The sequence below is a fragment of the Balaenoptera physalus genome, assembly GCF_965194825.1.
Source record: "Balaenoptera physalus genome assembly, chromosome: 8".
Lineage (NCBI taxonomy): Eukaryota > Metazoa > Chordata > Mammalia > Artiodactyla > Balaenopteridae > Balaenoptera > Balaenoptera physalus.
The window spans coordinates 75,277,416-75,303,641 of record NC_138887.1 but is presented as its reverse complement, the minus strand read 5'-3'; the positions used below and the strand labels follow the sequence as shown (position 1 = coordinate 75,303,641).

The 26,226-nt window shown below is 36.7% G+C and overlaps 2 protein-coding genes across 11 annotated transcripts in view; one reads left to right on the top strand and one right to left on the bottom strand.

Moving 5' to 3' along the window:
• The window catches only part of JAZF1 (JAZF zinc finger 1), a 344,518-nt gene extending 341,426 nt beyond the window's left edge, over window positions 1-3,092 (top strand). For 3 of the 5 annotated variants that reach the window (XM_082472113.1, XM_082472110.1, XM_082472114.1), the window contains one exon: window positions 548-1,681. In XM_082472113.1, the coding sequence (XP_082328239.1) occupies window positions 548-724 (177 nt within the window). In that variant the 3' untranslated portion in view covers window positions 725-1,681. Of the gene's footprint in view, window positions 1-547; window positions 1,682-2,210 lie in introns of those variants that run through there. The other 2 variants (XM_082472112.1, XM_082472111.1) reach the window with 2 other exon arrangements.
• The window catches only part of TAX1BP1 (Tax1 binding protein 1), a 92,361-nt gene continuing 69,079 nt past the window's right edge, over window positions 2,945-26,226 (bottom strand). For 3 of the 6 annotated variants that reach the window (XM_082471794.1, XM_082471795.1, XM_082471791.1), the window contains 5 exons: window positions 16,419-16,602; window positions 15,913-16,061; window positions 5,501-5,583; window positions 4,722-4,877; window positions 2,945-3,436 (listed from right to left, as the gene is read on the bottom strand). In XM_082471794.1, the coding sequence (XP_082327920.1) occupies window positions 3,307-3,436; window positions 4,722-4,877; window positions 5,501-5,583; window positions 15,913-16,061; window positions 16,419-16,602 (702 nt within the window). In that variant the 3' untranslated portion in view covers window positions 2,945-3,306. Of the gene's footprint in view, window positions 3,437-3,734; window positions 4,878-5,500; window positions 5,584-15,912; window positions 16,062-16,418; window positions 16,603-26,226 lie in introns of those variants that run through there. The other 3 variants (XM_082471792.1, XM_082471793.1, XM_082471796.1) reach the window with 3 other exon arrangements.

Below are 26,226 nucleotides of genomic sequence, written 5' to 3'. Positions count from 1 at the left end.
GTGGGCAGAGATACTGGCTTAATGCAGAGTAGAAAATGGACAAAAAATCCCTACGTAAGGTAGGGATTATCATGATTGGCTGGGAGCAAGGCATAAGCTGAGTTTCCAAATGAAGAATTTATACACGTCTTGAACTTCATTACCCTAACCTATGTTTTCTTTCTTTAGATTTTTTCAGTGCCATCTTGAGGATATTTGTATGTAATTGTTCATCATTAACATTCTTCAGAGTGGAAACAAGATTCAGAGGGAGCTGTGCCTCTTTATACAGTCTGGGTCTTAAATACGTATTTTATGTAAAAGTCGAAAGTCAGTACTTTCAGAGTAACTGAGGTGTATTTGAAATTGCCTTGGCTGAGCTGTGTGCATGACCCAGTCTGCACCGCCCACGATTAACACACGACTGCGAGTTCGCGAAAAAGCCTGTTCTGTATACAGCTGCCATCCAGGAGCTGTCCGGTTGCAGTCAGACCCGCACTGAGGTTTCCCCCCCCATCTGACACTGTGTGACTCCGTCTAATAGGTGGTATTTTTGTCCTCTCCACAGAATGTGAATGGCATAAAGTACCATGCTAAGAATGGCCACAGAACACAGATTCGTGTCCGCAAACCATTCAAGTGTCGTTGTGGTAAGAGTTACAAAACAGCTCAGGGCCTGCGGCACCACACAATCAATTTCCATCCCCCGGTGTCGGCCGACATTATCAGGAAGATGCAGCAGTAACATGCTGGTCGTAACTGTGCCAAGAAATCCTCACCAGCAGTTGCTGATTTTGAAAACAGCCACCTTTTTTCAGGGGAAGCATTCAGCAACCCTTTAAAGAATAAATGCATGCTTTAAATTTTTTCTGTAATTTTGGAATGATGTATCTTTGTAGAGTTAATGATTTTGTACATTTGCACATGTAATCATCATACCCATTTTCATTACTTTGATATAAGGTGCTAAACAAAAAAAGCTCTAGGTTTTTCAGCACATTTCCCCCAAAACAAGACAGAAATTGAGGGCATGTTGCGTATTGTTTAGCTGTGTTGCAGTGATGTCAGTTGTGGGGGAGGAGGGGCTGGCACTGAGGGTTTTTCCCCCAAGATTATAATGTGATTGGTTGAAGTTTTTCAACACATCAACTCATTGTGTTCAAAACCAAAATAATACCTTCACTGTCAAACTGGTTACCATGCCTTACATAATGGAGTTAGTTAGTACCTGTGACTAGAAAGACTTTAGGTAACGGAAATATAAATAAGAAAGAATGTTTAACATAATATGCTAAAAATATTTTCATATTTAAATAACATACATAAAAGGTGTGCTTTCTGTGTTTTATATTATCTTGCAAATCCTTTTGACCTTTAAAAAGCTGAAAATCTTGCCATCTGACTTAGCAATCATTTTAGTGTTACAAATGGCATTTTTGTACAAAAAGTCTATTCAGTTCACTCATTAACACACATTCATTTGAGTGCCTGCTAGGTGCAAGGGATTCAATTTATGCCTATTGATATCTGTGGACCAAGATACCAGTTTAGTGAAATACTTTCCCCTGGAATCTGTTAGGAAACACTTTGAAATACTTAAGTGCAAATTTTGTGTGTGTGAAATTTAGTTCTACCTTCATCTTTAGGTGAAGTTTTAAAGCACTTTGTAGTTCTCTATTGCCAACAGATTTAATGTTTTATGTGTTGCCAATTCTTGCAACCACTGCCCTAACAAACCTGTGGGTTGCAAATAAGAATTAAAATTCCAAGCACGTTTCAAAGAGGAACATTTTGTTAAGACCCCTGTCGCCTCCTCATGCTCATTGTTTTTAGACTTTTTTTTAAAGGCACTTTTTCCATCACATTGTAGATGTCTGTGTTCCCACTGGAAATGTCTGTTTAGCTTTGTAAGACATTTTGCTGAAATATGAAATTGAGCCTTATTGACAGTTAAGTGCTTCTTGCAGCAGGTGGTCAAAGAGTGACTAATGCGTGACCCATTAGAGCATAACCTACGTCTGGACCATTCCTAAAGTTTTTCTTACCAACAGTACCATCATGCCTTGAGTGTTCATTTCTCCCAAGTGCTATTCCTTAAACATGAGTTTACCAATTGCCTAATTATGCAATAAAAATTGCTTTGAGATGGCTAACTGCCCACAAAACTGATGAAAATCAAACTCGAAATGCTTGTAAAATAACTTTCTTCCCGTGTTTCCATTTGTTGAAAGTCTTACAGATGGAAAGCAGGTGTTCCCCCTCAATTTTTCAGACGTTTTGAAAGGAAGACAATTCTGTTAGCCAGATGGGTAAGCTTCTATTAATACACTCTTAAATTGTGAATCCCTCATAATGAGGGATTTAAAAGATATTTATAAAGACACTGCCCGCTAAAAATGTCCTCAGATCTCTGAAGAGTAGTCTTGGTCCTGAATATACAGTGTTATCCTTTATGTTTTAAAGGGTGATACAGACATGAGAAGCCACTAGTTGGTGCATAAGAAGGCCCTACTTGGCTATTTCATATCTACGTAGAATTGACCAAAATTTTTTTTAGGCCAGCAGTTATTATTTAGCTTCGCTCCTTCTAGTGCAAGAAACTGTAGGCTGGATCAGTAGTTCAACAGCTAAACAGTCATAAAATAGTCATTGTGCATGTTCAATTTCTTTCAACTATAAAAATTGCCAGTTTCTATTTACTTATTCATTGTGACAGTATTACTAAACAGGTAAGGATGGGAATATTTTGTTATACCGTGTATAGTGAATGTATTGTACTGTGTCTGTGAAAACTGTGCTTTAAATTATATTTTCATATGTTTTGTTCAGGACAGAGCACATTAAGTTTGAAAGCAACAGAGGTTTGTTTTAGAACTGAAGGCAACTTAGTGAAACAAAATTGCTGTCAAGAAAAGCTGCTTATAAATGTAAATGAAATCACATTTAAAATAAACTGCCTCTGACCCAAAATAAACATGGCTCTTTATTTTCATTAGCATCCATTATAAAGACCAGTATCAAGTTTGCCACAGAAACGAATATATCCATTCAGTACCTTGTTCTAAGGCTGCCTTTTTTGGGCGGTTGGGGGGGGGGGGTTGCAGAATTCAGCTGACAGACAGACACATGTAGATTTCATCAATGTTTTGCCTAGGTCAGTATGATGAACAATTTCATTTCACTGGTAGTAGCACTGTAATATTCAAAGGATACTTTACTTTTAGGTTAGCATGGTCCATAATTATTAACTGATGCAACAAAAATGTTCATATCATTGAACTATTTTACCTGGATATATTCTGCTTAGCCTATAACCTATCCAGAAGCTTAAAACATGGAGTCTTCATTACTGTTGCATCCCAGGTCTGCCATGTCCTGATATCTGACTGGCCAATACTGTTTTGCCCTAGGCTCAAACCTTTTAAAGGATTCCAATGATGATACATGAATTCTTCTCCTAGAAACAAATGCAAGTGAGATGTTGTATATGCGGTTCACATATAGTACCCCGAAATGCCACTACACTGAATATTAAGTTAACATCTTAGATAGCTAGTTTGCTTAAGACAAGCTTAAATATTTTGATATAACCACAAAAAGAGAAAAATCAAAAAGTCAGTACTTTAAATCCTTAACATTCATATTCTAAAAGAGGAAAGGACTGTAGTTCAGAAAATTTTAATGACCCAGACCAAAAAGACATTCAAGATGCTAGACTTAATGAAAATCACAAATAAATCTGACAATGAAATTACACACTTCTAAAAATGTGTCTACTTTAATGTTAATGAATACACTATATACAGCAGAGTCATAACGAACACGATAGTTTGATTTGGGTTTATGCATTACATATTTAATCACTTACTGAGAACATTTTTTCAAAGTTATACTCTTATCAGGAAAATGTGAAAAAAGACATACATTTTCTGTGATTTTATGCCACAACCATCACTGTTTAGTAGATCATTTAATATTGAAACAATTACGCTGACATATCTTGTTCCATTTCCCCATCAGATAGAAATACAACTTTAAGATGGCTTAAAAATAATCATTCAGGTATTCTAAAATTTTTTAGTCATAAAATTAGCAAAATATGCTTTCTATTAATTCCTAAAGCAAAGATTTCAAATATAAAAAGGATATTTGCTATCTTGGAAGCATGTGATCTCATTCTACATGCAGCTCCCTTTCTAAAGGGGGTTAAAAAAAAAAACATTTCATGGGCTAAATTATGAAGTTTCTGTATTCAAAAGAATAACTGCAAGACTTATGATAAATTCTTTGTATTACATAATTTTTAGTAGTCATGCTCAATCAACAAGGTCAACAGAGATGTGTAAATATTCTGCTAAATAACACACTATACATACCTATTTTTTCAGTGTGGTAACATTAAAATAATCCGTTTCCTTCATTCATATAATTTTGCAAAATGGGGAATAAATAAAGATACAAAACACACAAGAACTTCTTAAGCAGGTAAGATTAACAGAGGTTAAAATTATATTTATTGATAAGTGGTAAGCCAAGGACTGACCCTGACACTAGTAACACCAAACTCAAAGTAGCTCTTGGTCAGAAAAGTGCAGTAGAGGGTGCATGAAAGTGACACCTTGTGGTCTCCTTAGTGGTCTGAGGTGATTTTTTTTCCAACTGCTAAACTGTATTATTAACTCCTAATAAAAATTAACTAGTCAAAATTTAAAACATTCTGATCAAAATGGGTCTGTACATGCCTTTCAAACCCCTGCTGGTCATAGTCAGGAGGGAACTGCTCGCTGCACATTGGGCACACCTTCCAGTGACTTTCAACATGTTCTTCAAATTTGCTCTGATCATAGTTGGGAGGGAACATTAATTCACAGAGTGGACATTTCTTCTGAACATCAAAGCTTGAGGAAATAAAACGAAAGAATTACGTATTTCTAATAAACAAATTTTTAACAGCAGTAGTCTTCAGATACAGCAAGGTTACATTTATCTAGTTAAGCTGATATTCATACTAACACTTACCTTGAAAGTCTTCAGTTACGCCAAGAACCTCTTTTTCTGCTCCTAAAAGCTTGCTATTGACAGTTGTGTAAACCATTTATAAAGCCTCTAATTTTAGTTTTACAATTAGATTGACAAAGAAAATCTTTTTCTCATCAAAATCCAAAAAATACAATCACATTATGTGAAATGAGGCTCAGTGACAAGAATTCTTCAATTTTTAACTAACAAAATATGCCTTTTGTAAAACTATAAAGATTCATACAACTTGTAGCTTCCCAACAGTGTTCATTCAGTTTAACAACTAAAGGTGTTTACAGCACTGGTCCTCAAGGTACGGCGCGCATCAGAACCACCTGGAGGCATGCTGAGACGCACACTGCTGGGCCCTACAGCAAGGATTTGGGGTTCAACAAGATCTGAGTTAAGGCCCTGGACCATATGCATTTCTAACAAATTTTCAAGGACCATACGTTGAGAGCCACAGGTAATCCCAATTCTACACAGGAAAGAGCAAAATTACCTGGGATCAAAGCAAAAGCCTGTTCCGTGCCCACGTAAATGCTGACTTGGAGGATCAGGAGCAGGGGGCACGTTCTCATCTTCCTAGGCAAAAAATAATCGTGCAACTTTTGAGAAAAGTGAAACCAAATAGAAGTTCCTCAATTAACTCAATCAAGCACCGTATAAAGGAAATAAGATTACACTTTTAAAAATTTACTTCTATTATCATTAAATTAGATTTTCATGTAAACATGTTTGAAAGTAACTTTTTTTTTAGAGAGTATTTCACTATGGACTAAGTCTTACCTTGAAATAAAAAGCAGTATTCAGTGGAATGGAGAGTATACTACACCTGTGTGTGAATGAATCAGAGATCAATAGACTTTTTTGACCGATATGTAGGTAACTTTACCAACCTTTTATCATTCCATACACTGGGTGACCACTTTCATAAAAATCTTAAGACTGCATTATTTTTCCTGTTATTCTCATTTAATGACTATTAGTCTGTAAGATAGGCAGGATCTTCTGTGATAATATATATCCACTGCACAATACGTAGAAATTATAAATAAAGGAAAACTAACAGTGTGTGTGTGTATGTTTTGGGGCAAATACACAAGTGAATCCAACTGGAAAACCATGTTAAAGTGAAGCAATGCACCAAACTACAGGCCTCAAAAACCCTGATGTAAAACAATCAGATTCAAATTTAAATATCTGATTAACAGATTATCAAGGAAGACTCCTAAAACCCTGTAAATCTGAGTCTGAATCAGAAAGAAAATGCTGGTTTGAATTTCCATGCCTGCATCCCTCTAGTCACTTTTTATACATTTGCACATTGCTGCTACATCAATATCCAAACACAGACTGTCACTTCATATCCAAAGCAGCCACATCCATCTGAAGTGCCCACTTGCTTTCTTTCCCTGAGCAGTTTGTTAGCTGCTTTCATGCCATGAACTAACAGCACACAACAGGTAGAAGAGGCACTGATGAAAGTCCGTATGTTGCTGGGTAGTCATGATTGCCCCAGAACTATTAATAGGCTAAGTCAGGTCTGTCATAGGAAGAGGTTCCAAAAAAGTGTATGTGACTTGAAATTTGAAGTGACCAAACAAAAGATAAATTGAATTCTTTTTTTTTCTTTTGAAGGGGGGGAGGGAATAGTTAAGGGAAGGCAGGGTAACTTAGCTATTATCCTGACAATTATCCCCCCCTAAAAGCTCAAAAAAGGAGGCGAGAGACTTTTTTTTTTCCCATGTGCACCACATGAGAAAACACTTTTGTTTACATATGATTCCCTTAGGATATAACTGGGCAAAAGAAAAACAGGATCAATAACCTAATAGGGCATTGAGAAGTTGGGGAATATTGGGCAAGTACTTCATATACTTCAAAAATTAAAAGTCTTTAAGTAACTAAAATCCAGACAGTTTTTAAATCTGCAGGTACAAAGAGGGAAGATGATTTAGTAGCTGAATCTGCTAAGCTTACATATGTATAACAGGCAAATTATGATTCTGTGCCACATTACTCCGGCTGCCATACTTAGGCCTTCCAGCAACAATATCTGAAAATGAATCTGCTTAAACAACTACATATAAAATAATGAATAAAATTTTCTCATATCTAAATGACATAAAAATATATAAATGTTTTAAAAAATTTTGAAATGCTATTGAAGAAAATGAGAATAATAAAACGAAAGGTCTTCATATTCTACTTTTCAAAATTCTTGATGAGACATATTTATAATATTGTACAACTTTCTAGGGGTGAAAAATATAATGGAACCAAAACACTCACAACCACCTTTCCCTGTGTTTTACAACAGCTGCGGCTCACACCAGTTCACTGCTTCCGTGAAGCAGCTAACAATAGAGTTTGGAACTAGCTAAGGTGCTAGGTTCAGACCACCTATCAGACATGTTAACCCTGCTTATAAAATATGTGGATGAGGGGGCAAAAAAAGCAATTTATACTTTCTAAGCCATATATAATTTGGTAAGGGTAACTATTATTCTGTATCTTCTACCAGAATAAAAGGGGAGAGGGACTGAAGAGTAGAATTCTAGATGTAATAGTGAGACATAAGTCCTCACGAAATAAGAAATCACCTACTGGGAGAATAGTTTAAAACCAGGAAGTATGTAATAAAGTCTGAGTAACCAATTCATATAATAAAGTCTTTGGTGATCTTGTCATGCAAAATGACCAAATTTTCACTCACAAATACAGTTATTCCATTTTACTCATCAAGCTCGGCTAATTAGTTTCCAAACCATACTAGTTTACACATAACAAATTAGCCCGGGAAGTGAGGCTGTTAAGGCAGGCTCACGGCCAGCAACAAAAAATGGCTACTGGTGAAAAAAGAGAGGAAAGCAGACAAGAACCCAAAACATCAAATAGGATTTCAACACTGGATCATACAGCTTTACTATACACCTTAAAAGAATGTGAGGACATCATTCACTATTGAGTTTTTAATTAATAAACTTCAGTCATCAAGGTTATTAGTATTCTATTTTAGCAAGATTTCCACCCCAAACTACTAAAATAATCAAGTTTTAGCACTGAAAGTTGTCAACTCAAAAGAATTTTGAATAGCAAGTTTTAAAGTATAAGTACCTAGTATTTTAGCTAAACTGCTGAAATAATCTTGTAAGCAAATATTACTGGGAATACCACACTGAAATGTATTTATGAACAATTCCAAATAATTAAATTTTTCTTAAGAAAACATTTTCAATAGCATTTTAATCTCTACAAAGGTCTAAACACTCTACATTGTTCATGTACCTTTAGACCCATGAGCACAATACTCTTTCTATTTGCAAACTGGTTTTTAAGCAAAGGAAACATGCTACGGTAAACTGAAGCTCTATTTGAAACCCAAAACTTCTCATGAGATGCTCAACCCAAAATCTAGTCTCTAAAAAATATTCTTGTTTTTATCAAAGTATATAACCAGTTTGAACATCTGAAATAGTATTAAAATTGGTTAATCTCTCAGACAACAAAATACATTTAATCATAGTAAATTCAAAATGCAATCATGATCATAAAAATACAATTACCATACGATACAACAATTCCATTTCTGGGTATATATCCAAAAGAACTGAAAGCAGGAACTCAAACAGATATACTGGTACACCTATGGTCATAGCAGCATTATTCACAATAGCCAAAAGGTGGAAACAACTCAAATGTCTATCAATGGATGCATGGAAAAACAAAATGTGGTATACACATACAATGAAATATTACTTAGCCTTAAAAAGGAAGAAAATTCTGACATCTTACAACATGAATGAATCTTGAGGACATATATTAAGTGAAATAAGCCCATCACAAAAAGATAAATACTATATGATTCTATTGTACTTATATGAGGTATCCAGAATAGTCAAATTCAGAGAGACAAAGTAGAATGGCAGTTGCCAGGGGCCAGAGGGAGGGAGGAATGGAGTTGTTGTTTAACGGGTATAGAGTTTCTGTTTTGCAAGATGAAAAGAGTTCTGAAGACTTGCTGCACAACAACGTGAATATACAGTTGACCACTGAACAATGAGGATTTGAACTGCATAGATCTGCTTTTATCTGGGATTTTTTTCAATAGTATATACTACAATACTACATGAAATGAGGTTGGTTGGATCCTCGAATGCAGATCTGTGGATATGGGAGAAACCACAGATGTAGAGGACCAACTGTAAGTTATACTCAGATTTTCAACTGCATGGAGAGTTGGCACCCCTAACCCTCGCGTTTAGGGTCATCTGTACTTACTGCTATAGAAGCATGTACTAAAAAACAGTTAAGATGGTAAATTTTATGTGTATTCAACCACAATAAAATATGCAATTGTGATCAAACTAGCAATACACACTCAGGAGCTAATGATTGAGTTACACCATCTAAATCATTAGGATTCAGACAATCAGAATTTCTGAAACTGTGTTATGGTTCCACCTTTGCCAGGAATTATTAATTGAAATATTTAGATATCATTAAGGAGCTAGTAATGAATATCAATGAAGAAAGATCCACCACTTAATAGAACTTTTACTAAGTTAATAATTACTACTTTAGTTTAAGAACATCCTATAAGAAACATTTGCTAAGGCCAAAATCAACACATTAAGAACAGAGTACCAATGACTCTGGGTAACTTTTATATACAACTAAAGAATTAACGTTTATCCTTATAACTGTATTATTAAGTAATATTAGTCAACATTCTCTTTTTATGAGATGTTACTGTTTAAGCTCAGCCAAACATCCATTTCTAGTAATATGTCAATGAAGGAATATCACTGAATTATAACTCCATAAAATTTAAAGGTATTTTAAAAATAGGAAAGCAAATAATTTTGTAAGATCTCTATTTTCAAATGTCACTTTTCTCAGATACATGCAGCCCTATGTTCATGCAGCACTATTTACAAGAGCCGAGACATGGAAATAACCTAAATGTCCATCGACAGATGAATGGATAAAGAAGATGTGGTATATATGTATACAATGGAATATTACTCAGCCATAAAAAGAGTGAAATAATGCCATTTGCAGCTACATGGACCTAGAGATTATCACACTAAGTGAAGTAAGTCAGAAAGAGAAAGACAAATACCATATGATATCACTTACATGTGGAATCTAAAATAATGACACAAATGAACTTATCTACGAAACAGAAACAAACTCACAGAGAGCAGACTTGTCGTTGCTGAGGGGGGCTGGGGGGAGGGGGGTGGATTGGGAGTTTGGGATTAGCAGATGCAAACTGTTACATATAGAATGGATAAACAACAAGGACCTATTGTACAGCACAGGGAACTATATTCAATGTCCTGTAATAAACCATAATGGAAAAGAATACCAAAAAAAGTTACTTTTCTCCATATCCAAAACTTAAAACAAACCAAAGACCTAAATTAGAAGCTAGAGCTACCTTAGATAAAGCAATGGTTTCTGAGATACGACAACAAGAGTACAAGCAAAAAAAGGATACGTAAATTTGACTTCATCAAAATTTAAAACTTTTGTGCTGCAAAGGATACCACCAAAAGAATATAAAGACAATCCACAGATGGGAGAAAATATTTGCAAATCATTTATCTGGCAAGGGACAAATAATCCTATATAAAAATGGCCAAAGGACTTGAATAGACATTTTCCCAAAGAACATATACAAATGGTCAACCAGCACATTAAAGATGCTCAATATTATTAGCCATCAGGGAAATGCAAATCAAAATCATGATGATATGCCACTTCTCATCTACTAGGATGGGCTATCATCAAAATAACAGACAACAAGTGTGGGTAAAGATGATGTAGATAAACTGGAACTCTTACACTTACACACTGCCAATGGAAAAGGAATCAGGCAATTCTTCAAAAGGTTAAACACAGAGTTACCCTATGACCCAGCAATTCAACTCCTAGGTATATAACCAAACTGAAAAAGGTATTCAAACAAAAACTTGTACATAAGTTCACAGCAGCACTATTCACAAGAGCCAACTGTTAATCAACGGAGGAATGGATAAACAAAATGTGGTATATCCATACAACACACTATTCAGCATTTAATGTACTGCGCCAGCAGTACATTTTTCATGCTAAATATGTATGCATGCTAAAACATGGATGGATCTTGAAAACATTATGCTAAGTGAAAGAAGCCAGTCACAAAAGACCTCATATTAGAAGATTTGACTCACATAAATGTCCAGAATAAGCAGCTCTACAGAGACAAAGTAACTGCTAAAGGGTACAGGGCTTCTTTTTGTGGTGAGGAAAATGTCCTAAAATTGAATGTGGTGATAGCTGCACAATTCTCTGAATATACTAAAAACCACTGAATTGTATACTTTAAATGGTAATTGTATGGTATGTGAATTATATCTCAATAAAGCTGTTACCAAAAATTACTTTTCTAAGATGATCTGAACATTAGTAGGCAGAAAATAAAAATAATTAAAAGCATTTCTTTAGCTAAAATCGTTAGTCACAAATATTTAAATAGACCCTACTGTATATGAAAGGCATTGTACTATATGGTATAGAGAAGGTAAAATTCAGCATTAAGAGATGCCAACCAGGGACTTCCCTGGTGGTCCAGTGGGTAAGACTCCACACTCCCAATGCAGGGGGCCTGGGTTCGATCTCTGGTCAGGGAGCTAGTTCCCACATGCATGCCGCAACTAAGAGTCCGCATGTCGCAACGAAGATCCCGCATGCCGCGACTAAGACCAGGCACAGCCTAAATAAATAAATATTTAAAAAAGAAAGAAAAAAAAAGAGATGCCAACCAGAGATACAGAATCAGCTGGAAATAAGTGTGTATTAAAAAAACTAAAAATAGAACATATAGAATTCATGTAATCTTTTTTTTTTTAATTTATTTTATTTATTTTTGGCTGTGCTGGGTCTTCGTTGCTGTGCGCAGGCTTTCTCTAGTTGCGGTGAGCGGGGGCTACTCCTCATTGCAGTGCGTGGGCTTCTCATTGCGGTGGCTTCTCTTGTTGCGGAGCACGGGCTCTAGGCACGCAGGCTTCAGTAGTTGTGGCTTGTGGGCTCTAGAGCGCAGGCTCAGTAGTTGTGGCGCACGGGCTTAGTTGCTCTGTGGCATGCAGGATCTTCCAGGACCAGGGCTTGAACCCACGTCCCCTGAGTTGGCAGGCGTATTCTAAACCACTGCGCCACCAGGGAAGCCCCTCATGTAATCCTTTTGATGAAGTCTAATTTATCTATTTTTTCCTTTGTTGCTTGTGCTTTTGGTGTCATATCTAAGAAACCATTGTCTAACATCACAAAGACCTACCTCTGTTTTCTTTTGAATTTTATACTTTAGCTCTTATATTTAGGTTCAATTTGAGTTAATTTTTGTATATGGTATGAGGTAGAAGTCCAATTACATTTTTTTTTGCATATGGATATCCAAATGTCCCAGCATCATTTGTTGAAATGATTATTCTTTCCCCTTTGAAATGTCTTGGGGGACTTCCCTGGTGGTGCAGTGGTTAAGAATTGGCCTGCCAGGGGCTTCCCTGGTGGCGCAGTGATTGAGAATCTGCCTGCCAATGCAGGGGACACGGGTTCGAGCCCTGGTCTGGGAAGATCCCACATGCCGCGGAGCAACTAGGCCCGTAAGCCACAATTGCTGAGCCTGCGCGTCTGGAGCCTGTGCTCCGCAACAAGAGAGGCCGCGATAGTGAGAGGCCCGCGCACCGCGAGTAAGAGTGGCCCCCACTTGCCACAACTAGAGAAAGCCCTCGCACAGAAACGAAGACCCAACACAGCCAGCCAGCCAGCCATAAATGAATGAATGAATGAATGAATGAATGAATTGGCCTGCCAATGCAGGGGACACGGATTCGAGCCCTGGTCCAGGAAGATCCCACATGCCACGGAGCAACTAAGCCCTTGCGCCACAACTACTGAGCCTGCGCTCTAGAGCCCGCATGCCACAACTACTGAAGCCCGTGTGCCTAGAGCCCGTGCTCTGCAACTAGAGAAGCCACCGCAATGAGAAGCCCGCGCACTGCAACGAAGAGTAGCCCCTGCTCACCGCAACCAGAGAAAGCCCACGCGCAGCAACAAAGACCCAACACAGCCAAAAATAAATTAATTTAAAAAAAAGTCTTGGCAGTCTTGATAAAAGTGAATTGACTGTAATTATATACTACTTTTGTAAACAGAAAACATATTGGTTATATTCAAAGTAAAATTTTAAAAATAAGACAACACATGAAAAATGGCAAAATTTAAGAAAGGCAAAAATTCCATGTGTCATGACAATGGGAAACAGGACTTGACTCTTTCAAGCAGTGATTCCCAACAATTTTGGAATCATAGCCCCTTTGAAAACCACAGATCCTTCTGAGAATAAAAACTAAAAAACTCATCAGAAAAAAATGTAAATACAAAAATTGTCAGTCTTCAATTGGGGGGTTCATAGTGAAGGATTCATGTGGAAAGCTGCAAACTACACATTAACAGAATGTGTGAACCTCAGTCTTTCAGAGATAGAGGAGAAAGGAAAGAAGTAAAGCTAGTCAGGTGGAAGGGAAACACTATACAAAGGCATAAAAACAACTGGAAAGTGGGATATGTGTTAAAGGAAGAGAAAGTAATCCAACCTTGCCTGATGGGCTTTAGGAAGTTTAGACCAGTGCAACTCAAACTTTATTAAGCACATGATCACTGAAAGACTTTGTTAAATGCAGTCTGATTCTCTGTAGGTCTGGAGTGGAGCCAGAGATTCCTTATTTCTAACAAGCTCCCAGGAGATACCAATAGTGTTAGTCCAAAAATGATATTTTTGTATAGCAAGAGTTTAGACCATGGTTCCCAAAACTGTGCAGGAGGCTACTGAGATGCTAAAGGTGCCATTAACTGAGAAAGTTTGGGAACCTCTGGTTTAGTCGTTTGGTAGGTTGATAGGTGGTAAAACCACAACTTCCATAGCCAAACTGATGAGGCTGTACGCTTACCAGCTGTATGACTTGAAGCAAGCCAGGTAGTCTCTCTCTGTTTCCTCCAATATAGTAACAGTTTCTACCTCATAGGACAGCTATGAAGAGTTAATATATTTAAAGTGTTAAGCATTAGCTGTCCAATAAAACTACAGAAATGTCTATTGCCATCACTATCATCATAATTACAACTATGAGGTGAAGGGGAGTGAGTCATAAAAGCCTTTTTTGATCTGACAGAAAGTGTTTGGTGCAGAAGGGAGGAGATATGGCAGGTATGACTGGAGGGGGCTGGAAGTGCAGCCGCTTCAACCCCAACTGAAAGGCACTGGGTCCCGGGCTGTTAAATACTTCCAGGGCAAAGAACCAGAGAAAAGGGACAGGTCAACTCAGAGCTGCTTTTTATACTTTAACTAAAACACTTCATTTGCAAGTGATTTTTGTTGCTGTAATAACAAGAATTTTTTTTAAAAAATATGGTCTGAATGTACATAAAAATTAGTTTCTGTCTAATGTGAAAAATCTTCTGATAGCAAAATACAATTACCCAAGGTGTGCCTATTAAGACTCCTTCCATCTCATTACCAAATCTAAGCATGTCAGCAAATGAGCACAAGACTCTAACACTGCTTCTCATGGGTTTGCAGGAGGGCAAAGCACACAGATCAGAAAGAACATTCTGCTAATTAAACTGAAGCAGATGACTACAGAAGAGAAGAGCTTGTCACATGTAACATCTGTGCCAAGAATGATCAGATTAAATATGCAAAATGTGAAGTAAAGGTGTGAAAAAGCAGTAAGATGATACTCTAGACTTCATATAGGCTACCAAAGTTCTGACAGTTTTCCTAATTATTCCCAGTAATGGATATAGGAGGCCAAAAGGCAGAAGAGAGAAATACATTTTTCTCCATTATGGGTGTTGAGCACTAGGGCTAAAATCATGCCTGTCTGAACACTGATCAGTTTCTGCAAAGGTTAATAGCAATTAAATGCAGCAAACTAGATTAAATGAGAGACAGGTCATGATACCGCTGTACTTGCAAAGAGCACGATAAAGCATTTCTTTTAAACACATCTTAGTGCACAGAAAATCCGAAAAGAGCTGCTATGAGGAAAAGGATCTATTAAATGGTGAAGAAATCTCTTAAATGAAATAAAAAGAATGCCATGCCACGTAAACTGATTCAATTATCAACAGTACTGTACTGCTGAGAGATTAAATACTAATGATGTCTACAAGAGTATTTCTCTGAAAAAGAAAACTATGATACACACACTCCTTTTTCTTGCTAAAGATAACGAAGAGTCCACTTTATAATTTAAAGTGGGATATAAATGCAAAACTGAAAAGATGCACACCAAAGCATAACACTGTCATTAACACTTTGCTTCTTGCAACCTAGTACATCTACAATCAAAAGAATATAGTAAATAACTCTGTGATAATTAAGATTAAACTATCTGTGACTACAGTTAATACTGTATTGTATATTTGAAAGTTGCTAACAGAGTAGATCTTAAAAGTTCTCATCACAAGAAAAAAAAATTATAGCTGTATGATGATGGATGTTAACTAGACTTGTTATGATGATCATTTTGCAATATACACAAATACCGAATCATTATGTTCCACACCTGAAACATATGTTATATGTCAATTATAGCTCAATCTAAAAAAAATTTTTAAGATTAAACTATCTTATAACTACAATATTCTAAGGTCATTCTCTCCATAAATCCTAAAGTGTAAGTCTGAAGCATATTAATGGTTGATTTTTCAAATTTAAATACAAGCAGATTTTTCAAAAAATCAAGTAAGCAATCATGTGTACACACAAGCATATACATTCTCTCTTTCCACACACACATAACTCTCTACACAGGACAAAAAATAAAAGGGACAGGCTCAGAAAACAGAAATTCAATTTACTTTACTATCCTCAGGGTCTTCTAAACCATCAGGTCGACTTAGGTTTCGAGCAGGCTGGCTGCAGACAACATTATCTTCCAGTCCCCAAGAGGGTACTCTCACAGGTGGCCTTTGGATTTCATCTGGGTAAAAAGCACCATCTGCTCCATCTGAAATAAAAATTTTGGAAGGGTAGGGTAAAAGCTGGTACTAAAATTAGAATCTCTGTGTATAGCTATGATGAACAGAATATAAAGAACCACTTTAGTGTATCCAAAAAAATGTCTTTTTTTTAACCCAAATGATCTTTAAAAATAAGAACTATGTGCAATAAGCAAATAGACTCCTCATTCATGGTGTACTGCTTCTAGATGAAGCCAGTTAGTGCTAAACATTAAAACTGCTTATTATAAAACAAGATTTCTGTTAGAGTTGATCATACCAACAGTTCTCTAATCCCAGGAAGATACAAACAAACAAAAAAAACTCCACATTCAGCTAACCCCAACCAAAAATATTTTAATAACCTCTTGTTTCCTGTGTTGCATAAGGATTACCAAACTGCAGAACTGGTTGTGTATTTGGCACTGCAGGAACATGACCATTTTGCTCTGAGCTGGTGTTGAAACACTGTGAGATCTGCTGAGGACTCTGGGAATTCTGACCCTCCAATTTCCTTTCTGCTTGATTTTCTATACTCCTTTTAAGTTCCTAAAATTAACAAAAACAAAGGTGAATAAGCAACCAAATATTTTTTAACAAGAAGAGCATTAAATATTTAGCCAAAATATAACAATAAAATGATTTCCCTATTATATTTAAAGTATACAGTTGGAAAGGCTGGTTCTCAACTTCTCATAAATGTCCCTTCCACATCTAACAAAATCAGAAAGCAGGATAAAGCCCAATATATTTTCAAATTTATTTGTGCCAATAAAGTACCCTTTTTATTGCTAATTGAGAGGAAATTGCGAATCTCTTACAATTTAGCTATTAGTAAAAATCACAAGACAAAAAACAATTCAGACTGCTTCCCTAGTAAACTCTATTGAACATTTAAAAAAATACTAATCTTGTATAAACTCTTTCAAAAACTAGAGGAAAAAACACTGTCTCAGCTTACTTTACAAGACCAGTATTATCCTGATACCCAAACCTGTGACATCACAGGAAAACGGCAGACCTCAACTGCAGACCCTCACGAATACTGATGTAAAAATCCTTAATTAAGAGATCAAATTCAATATTAGAAAAGAATACATTGGGACTTCCCTGGTGGAGCAGTGGTTAAGAATCTGCCTGCCAATGCAGGGGACATGAGTTCGATCCCTGGTCTGGGAAGATCCCACATGCGGCGAAGCAACTAAGCCCGTGCGCCACAACTACTGAGGCTGAGCTCTAGAGCCCGTGCTCCACAACAAGAGAGGCCACCACAATGAGAAGCCCTCGCACCACAACAAAGAGTAGCCCCCGCTCGCTGCAACTAGAGAAAGCCCACACACAGCAATGAAGACCCAACACAGCCAAAAATAAATAAATTTATTAAAAAAGAAAATCATGACCAAGTGGGTTTTATCACAAGAATGCAAATTTAGTTTAACATCCAAAAATCAATGTAATTCATCACATGTTCATAGACTAAAGGAAAAAAGCATACAATCATTTCAATAACTGCAAGAAGAAACATTTTATAAAATTCAACAGGCATCCATGATTTAAAAAAAAAAAAAGACATCTACAAAAACCTACAGTGAATCTTAATGGTGAAAAATTAAATGGTTCTACCTAAGATCAAATATTAAGGCAAAAATGTCTGTTCTAACCACTTCTATTCAACATTATACTGGAGTTTCTTTTTTTTTTTAATATTTATTTATTTATTTGGCTGCACCGGGTCTTAGTTGCAGCACTCGGGACCTTCGATGCGGCGTGCAGGATCTTTTAGTTGCTGCATGCGGGATTTAGTTTCCTGACCAGGGATCAAAGCCAGGCCCTGTGCACTGGGGAGCGCAGAGTCTGGACCATCAGGGAAGTCCCTATACTGGAGGTTCTAAACAGTGTTAAGATTAAGGCAAGATTAAGATTAAGGCAGACAGACTGGAAGGGAAGAAGTAAAACCATCTTTACTCACAGATGATATGATCTAGGAAGTGGAAAATCCTAATGAATACACTAGAACTAGGAGAATGAGTTAATTTAGCAAGGCTGCAGTATATAAGGTCAATATATAAAACCAACTGTACTGATATATATCAGCAACACACAACTGAAAAATGAAATTTTTTAAAATTCTATTTATAGTAACATTCATAGATTAAAAATTAAATACTGAGGAATAAATTTAGCAAAAGATGTGCAAGTCCTATGAACTAAAAGCCACAAACATTACTGAGAGAAATTAAAGAGAGCCTCAGCAAATGGAGAAATATACCACATTCATGGACTGGAAAACTTATTTTTATGCTATTAATTCCCCCCAAATTGATCTACAGATTCAATGCGATCCCAATCGAAATTCCAGCAGGCTTTTGTATAAACTGACAAACTGATTCTAAAATGTACATGGAAACACAAAGGTCCTGGAATAGCCCATTTTTAAAAAGCAGAACAAACTTCAAGACTTACACAGTCTGATTTCCAGACTTATTATAAAGCTATAATAATCAACTGAGTACAGTTTTAGCCTAAGGATAAACAGATTGGGGGTAGGCAAACTTTTCCATAAAGGGCCTGATGGTAGATATTTTCAGCTTTGTAAGACACAGTCTCTGTCACAACTACTCAAATCTCTCTCTGCTATTGCAGCCATAGACAATACCTAAAAATGAATGGGCATGGCAATGCACTTTAATAAATCCTTATTTACAAAAACAGGCCAGAAGCCAAATTTGGATGTAGGCCTTAGTATGCTGACCCCTAATATAAATCAATAAAACAGAAAAGAGATTCCAAAAATACACCCATACTCTTGTCAATTAATTTTCAACAAAGATGCAGAAGTAATACAATGGAGGAAAAATGTTCTTTTAAATATATGATGCTAAAAAACTGGGTATCTGCATACAAATAAACAAATTTTGACTACGTATCATTCCTTACACAAAAATTAATTTTAAGTAGATCATAAATCTAAACATAAGGCTGAAACTATAAAATATACTGGATTAAAAAATAGGAGAAAATCTCTGTAACCCTGGGTTAGGCAAAAATTTCAGATAGGACACATATAGCATGAACCATTAAGAAAAACATTGCTAAACTGGACTACTTCAGAATTAGAAGCTTTTGCTCTTCAAAAGACAGTATTTTTAAAAATGAAAAGGTGAACCACAAATTGGGAGAAAATATTTCCAAAATACATAACATAGAAATTGTATTTGGAATATATTTTTTTAAACTCTTAAATCCAAAAAAGATAACCCAATAAAATATCAGGTAAAAGATCTGAACAGACACTTCACAGAAGAATATATATGAATGGCCTGTAGGCACATGAAAAGATGTTGAGCATCACCAGTCAGTCATCGGGGACTATCCGGAAAAAAACAAAAACACTAATCTTCAAAGATACATACACCCTAATGTTCATAGCAGCACTATTTAAAATAGCAAAGATATGCATGGAAGTAACCCAAGTGCCCATCAACAGACAACTGGATTAAGAAGATGGGTGTGTGTGTGTGCACGCGCGTGTGCACTTGATTCAATAAGTCAAAGACAAATACTATATGTATGGTATCACTAATATGCGGAATCTAAAAAATAATATGAATGGCTGTATATACAAAAAAGAAACAGACTCACAAATATAGAAAACAAACTTGTGGTTACCAAAGGGGAGGGGGGAGGGGGGAGGGACAAATTAGGGGTATGAGATTACAGATAAAAACTACTATATATAAAATAGATAAGCAACAAGGATTTACTGTGTAGCATAGGGAATTATATCCATTATCTTGTAATTACCTATAATGGAATATAATCTGCAAAAATACTAAATCACTATGCTGTACACCTGAAACTAACACAATATTGTAAATCAACTATACTTCAATTAAAAAAAATTTTTTTTAAGTTTAACATTAAAAAATAATAATTAAAGGGCTTCCCTGGTGGTGCAGTGGTTGAGAATCTGCCTGCCAATGCAGGGGACACGGGTTCGAGCCCTGGTCTGGGAAGATCCCACATGCCACGGAGCAACGAAGCCCGTGCGCCACAACTACTGAGCCTGCGCGTCTGGAGCCTGTGCTCCGCAGCAAGAGAAGCCGCCATAGTGAGAGGCCCGTGCACCGCGATGAAGAGTGGCCCCCGCTTGCCGCAGTTAAAGAAAGCCCTTGCACAGAAACAAAGACCCAACACAGCAAAAAATAAATAAATAAATAACCATGCCCTACGACTAAAAAAATAATAATAATAATAATAATAATTTAAAAAACACTAGTCGTCAGAGAAATTAAAACTAAAACCACAATGAGGTAACCCTACACACTCACTAGAATGACTAGAATTAAAAACTGACAATACCAAGGGCCAGTGACTGGAATGCTCATACACTGCTGGTAGGAATGCAAAGTGTACAGCCTCTTTGGAAAACAATCTGGGTGTTTCTTAAAAACATACACTTACATACCATATAAGCCAGCAATTCCCTTCCTAGGTATTTACTCAAGAAAAATGAAAACACATGTCCACAAAAAAACTTGTAAGAGAATGTTCATAGCAGCATTACTCATAACAGCAAAACATGAGAAATAATTTGAATGCCCATCAGCTGGTAAAAGGATTAACGTCTATCAACTAGTGAATAAATTCTGTATGACCACATTTATGTGAAATGCTAGAAAAAGTAAAACTATAGAGTAACAGAAAGTAGAACAGTGGTTGTCTGGGGCTGGGGGTAGCTGGAGGAACAGACTACATATGAGCGTGAGGGAATTATGTGCAGCAATGAAACATTCTATAGTTTGAATGTAATGGTAGAGAACTATATGTATTTGACAAAATTCATCAAATTGCACTTAAAATGAGAGAATTTTATCATATGTAAATTGCACCAGGGACTTCCCTGGCAGTCCAGTGCTTAAGACTTCGCCTTCCAATGCTGGTGGGGTCCAGGTTCAATCTCCCTGGTCGGGGAGCTAAGATCCCACATGCCCCACAGCCAAAAAAACAAAACATAAAACAGAGCAATACTGTAACAAATTCGATGAAGACTTTAAAAATGGTCCACATCCAAAAAAAAAACTTTAAAAATAAAAATTAAAAAATTCAACCAAACATATTAACAAAGGATATAAGGATGAAAATTTTCATCTGTAAAGTAAAATTCAGCTGGTTTTGCTGATTGTCATCCCTTGGGAGTAGAGATGAGACTCTATGTTAACAAATTTTTACCTATAAAATGACCTTAAAATACAGTAAGTGGCCTTCAAATGGAATAAGTCATTATCACTGAGAGCAAAACTGGTAAACATGAAAAATGCAAGTCAATTTAGGTTTGAAAAGAGAAATGGGAATTAAAAGTTCTTCCTAAGCACGTGAAAAGAGTACAGAAGGCATATGAAATATAACATATTGCAGGATTGGTAAGTGAATGATTTACTTAGAACACAGGATGCATGTTAAGAGTAGAAGAAATGCAACTAAAAACAACAGGTTGAAGGGCAAATGTGCCAGATGCGTCATGCAGTTTACTACAATGGGCCTAACAGTTCTTGAACAATAATAACACAGTGAAATGGTCCTTAGCAAGGTTAATCTAGCAAAAGTATACTGGGCACAGCTGAAATTAGAAACAAATAATCAGGGGGGCAGCATGACATGGTGGATTGGAGTCAGACCAGAATTGGCTCATCAGCTCCAGCACAAATAACCCTGAGGAACTTATCTTCTTCAGGCCTCAGAGGACTACTGAGAAATGAGGGGAGTGTTTAGAACACAGCAGGCCCTCAACGGATGTCCCCTCACCTCCAAGACTCAAACACCCCTGACATACCACTATAGTAATTCAAGATGTTTAAGTGGAAATGTGAAGAGAGAAAAAGGGAGAGAGTAAATTTTTAAAATATTTCAAAGATGATTCAAGAAAAGCGAAAAAAGGGCATGAAAGCAGCAAAAGAGTTAAGAGATGATAAAATACTTCTACAGAAGTGTAAGCAAATCAATTTAAAGGAGTATGGTTAAGTTCTTCTGTAAGCAAACAATAAACTACTTAAATGGAGTCAAGGGTTTCATCAAAACATTTATGCATGCGCTGACAGAGCCAAGGAACTTCATAGAGAATTCCAACCTAATAAAGAGTTTCCTCTAGGTTCATACTCCACTCCTCTACCATCAAAGATAAAATAAATCCTCTGCAAATAGTATAAGGGTAAGAAAAGGAGGAATAAGCAGCTTTGATTCCTCATGGGGGAAACTGAGGCAGGGTAAACAGAACACAGGAACATGGACAAAATAGTTATGATTAGGTTGTTTGGCAAATTAGAAGACTGAACTCTTGACTCAGAGAAGATTCTTAAATTTGTATTCACAATGCATGCTTCCCCCCCTCCCCCACAAAAGGATCCATGTTTAGAATTCAGGAGATCCATGAACTTAGATTAAAAAAAAAAAAAAAAATTTATATCTTTTCACTAACTTCTAACTGAAATTTAGCATTTTCTTCAATTATGGATGTAGGCAAAAAAACATAGCAACAGTTGCAGTACCTTTAATTCTGTCACCCACAAAAATCACAGATATACTCAAGATACCTTCCATTAATCATTTATAAATATATACAAATATTACTCTTCTATTCTTAAAAAGGAAGCAGATCATCTGGAAATATGAAATGATGATTCAGAAAAATCGCTAGTCAGGTACCTGATGTTAAACAACATTTTGAAAGTTTTACTTTAAAAAATTTTTTATTTTAATTTTTTCTCTGGTAATAATAGTTAATAAAGTACTTCCCACCATCATTTTTACCATTATTTGCCATTGTGCTTTTGCTTTATTATTTTCTTTACTCTTCCCTTTTCATATTTCTAGTAAGGGGCTTATATAGAATATCTGAAATAGTATGAAAATGATAAATAATTCTAAATAGTGGATTTGGAATGACATGAAAAAATAAGATACTTTAAGGTATATTAAGTTTCTAAATAAATTTAAATTGGTAGGGTTTTTAATCCTAAATTACTTCATACTATTAAAAGTTATTTTTAAAATATATTTTTTTATAATACTAGGGAGTTAGTTACTTAAAAACACTATAATGAGTTTTTATCCACATATATGTTCAATACTTATTGAGTATCTAATATGCAGCAGGCACTTCCAGGCACTAGAGATTTAGGAATAACCAAAACACACAACAATTCCTGCCCACATGAAGTCTGTATCTAGAGCAGGGCAGATGGACAAGAAACAAAATAAGTAAAACACACATTCTGTTAGATGGTGATACATCCATTTTGTCATTTGCTCACTCAACTCATGCTTAATGATCACTTGGTTCATTCCAGGCACTGTCTGGATCTAGGTTTCGGTGCTGAACAAAAAGGACGTAATCCTAACTCTGCAGAGGATTGTGGCAGGAGTGAGGGTACTGAGAAAGACTGGGGGAGAAGACAAACATGAAGCAAGCTGCTGAAATAGCAAACAGAAATTCTTATAAATACAGTCTTTAGAAGTAATATAAAACTATAGTGTCAGTAGCAGGGAAATCAAGAGTAACTCAAGAAGACAGGAAGTAGAAAGCAAACTGGCCTACTTCTATTGTATTCCTGGCAGGGCAGGGTATTAAATGACAACAAAACTGCTGATCCCACTACATTTCTTTTACCAAATATTTTTATAAGCAAATGCTATAAATTATGTTTGCCCCATTAACTTGTTTAGTCATTCAACAAATATTTAACTTCAAATATCAGGCACTGTACTAGAGGCTGCAAATACAGTGGTGAATAAAATAAACATGATCTCTGTTCTTCATGGACCTTATAATTAAGCAAAGGGAGTTGTTACAGAAATAAGCACAGAAATATTAACTACAAATTATGGTTAAGTGCTATAAAATAAAAGTACAGCTCCCAGGTTTAAGTTTAATAAAGGTACCTAATTTAGACTGAGAGGTCAAAGAAGTCCTCTCTGAAAAAGAGAGATTTAATCTGAGACTTAAAGAATAAGTCAAGAGTGGTAGGAATAGTTAAATATTCAGAGGAAAATAATAGGAATTATGGGATATACTTGAAAAAATACCACTGGGGGAAGAGAGAAGGGAATTACGGTTGAACAGACAAAATAAGATGGCACTGGGACTTCCCTGGCGGTCCAGGGATTAAGACTTTGCCTTCCAATGCATGGGGTGTGGGTTCGATCCCTGGTCAGGGAGCTAAAATCCCACATGCCTCATGGCCAAAAAAAAAAAAAAAACCAAAACATAAAAACAGAAGCAATACTGTAACAAATTCAAAAAAAAAAATACTTAAAAGAAAATTAAAATAAGATGCCACAAAGTAACATCTGTTGATTGCTCGATGAGAAGTACAACTGAGTTCGCTACATTATTCTCTTCTTACATATGTTTAAATTCTTCTGGGACTACCCTGGAGGTCCAGTGGTTAAGACGCCGTGCTTCCACTGCAGGGGGCACAGGTCTGATCCCTGGTTGGGGAACTAAGATCTTGCATGCCACGTGGCGCAGCCAAAAAAAATTCTTCTTTAAAAAAAAAAAGTTAACAAAGAATTGTAGGCAAGAATATTCCTAGCAAAGTACATGAACAAGGGCCCTGAAACAAGAAAGCAATTCATGAGTTGTAAGGCCCGAGTGACTACAACAGTTCTCAAAGTGTGGTCCCCAGACCAGTAGCGTCAGGAACTTGTCAAATGTGCAAATCTCAAGCCCCACCCCAGATCTACAAATCAGAAACTTTGGAAATGGAAGCCAGAAATCTGTATTTTAACAAATACATTGTAGGGGGCTTCCCTGGTGGCGCAGTGGTTGGGAATCCTCCTGCCGATGCAGGCGACATGGGTTCGAGCCCTGGTCTGGGAGGATCCCACATGCCGCGGAGCGGCTGGGCCCGTGCGCCACGGCTACTGAGCCTGCGCTCTAGAGCCTACGAGCCGCGGCTGCTGAGCCCACGTGCCACAACTACTGAAGCCTGCGCCTAGAGCCCGTGCTCCACAACGGGAGAGGCCGCGACAGTGGGAAGCCCGTGCACCGCAACTAGAGAAAGCCCACATGCAGCAACGAAGACCCAACGCAGCCAAAAATAAATAAATAAAACAAATTAAAAAAAAAAAAAAAAAAAAACAAATACATTGTAAAGCAACCATACTCCAATAAAAATTAATTTAAAAAAAAATGTGGTACCCTAACAAACTATATTAAATGAAATTATATGAATGTAATGTGAAAAAGGGCAATTTTCAAGATAATCTAGTCTGTGGCATTCTATATATATGATTTTACGTTGACCTTTCCCTGCAAAGGCACAAGCTCTGCTAACTTTTGTTTAGCTTGTAATAAGTCATGACTGTACTCTTATCATTACTTATAATGTTGTATTTGCTCATATTTCCCCAAATACATGTTGTATATCGCCATTTAATCTTTAATATTACAAAAAGGCAAAATATTTAAATAAATTTGATAATTACCTAAAAAACAAACAAATAATACAGGTGGTTCTGATTCAAGGTCAAGATTGAGAACACTACTGAGAGAAATTCTACAATAGAGGAGAGTCAAACAAGAAACTGTGGCTTAAAATGGGACTAGAGAGAGAGGCCAGTCATATAAAATATTACATGCTACGTTGAATTTTGGCAGGAATTCCTTGGTGGTCCCGTGGTTAGGACTCCGTGCTTTCACTGTTGCTTTCACTGCCAAGGGCACAGGTTCAATCTCTGGCTGGGGCACGAAGATCCCACAAGCCACACGGTGCAGCCAAAAAAGAATTTTGGCATTTATCCTAAATGCACTAATGCATGGGAGGCCCGTTAAGGAGCTTCAAGCAAGAAAGGATCAGCTTTACATTTTTAAAGGTTACCCTGCCTGTGGTTTGAATAACCTTTTACTTCAGTCAAACATAGAGGAGGACGGACTTCCCTGGTGGCCCAGTGGTTAAGAATCCACCTTCCAATGCAGGGGACGTGGGTTCGATCCCCGGTCAGGGAACTAAGATCCCACATGCCACGGGGCAACTAAGCCCGCATGCCTCAACAAAAGATTCCGCATGCTGTGACGAAGATCCCACACGCCGCAACTAAGACCTGATGCAGCCAAATAAATATTAAAAAAAAAAAAGAGGAGGAGAGTGACCTCATGGAAGATGGCAGAGAAGA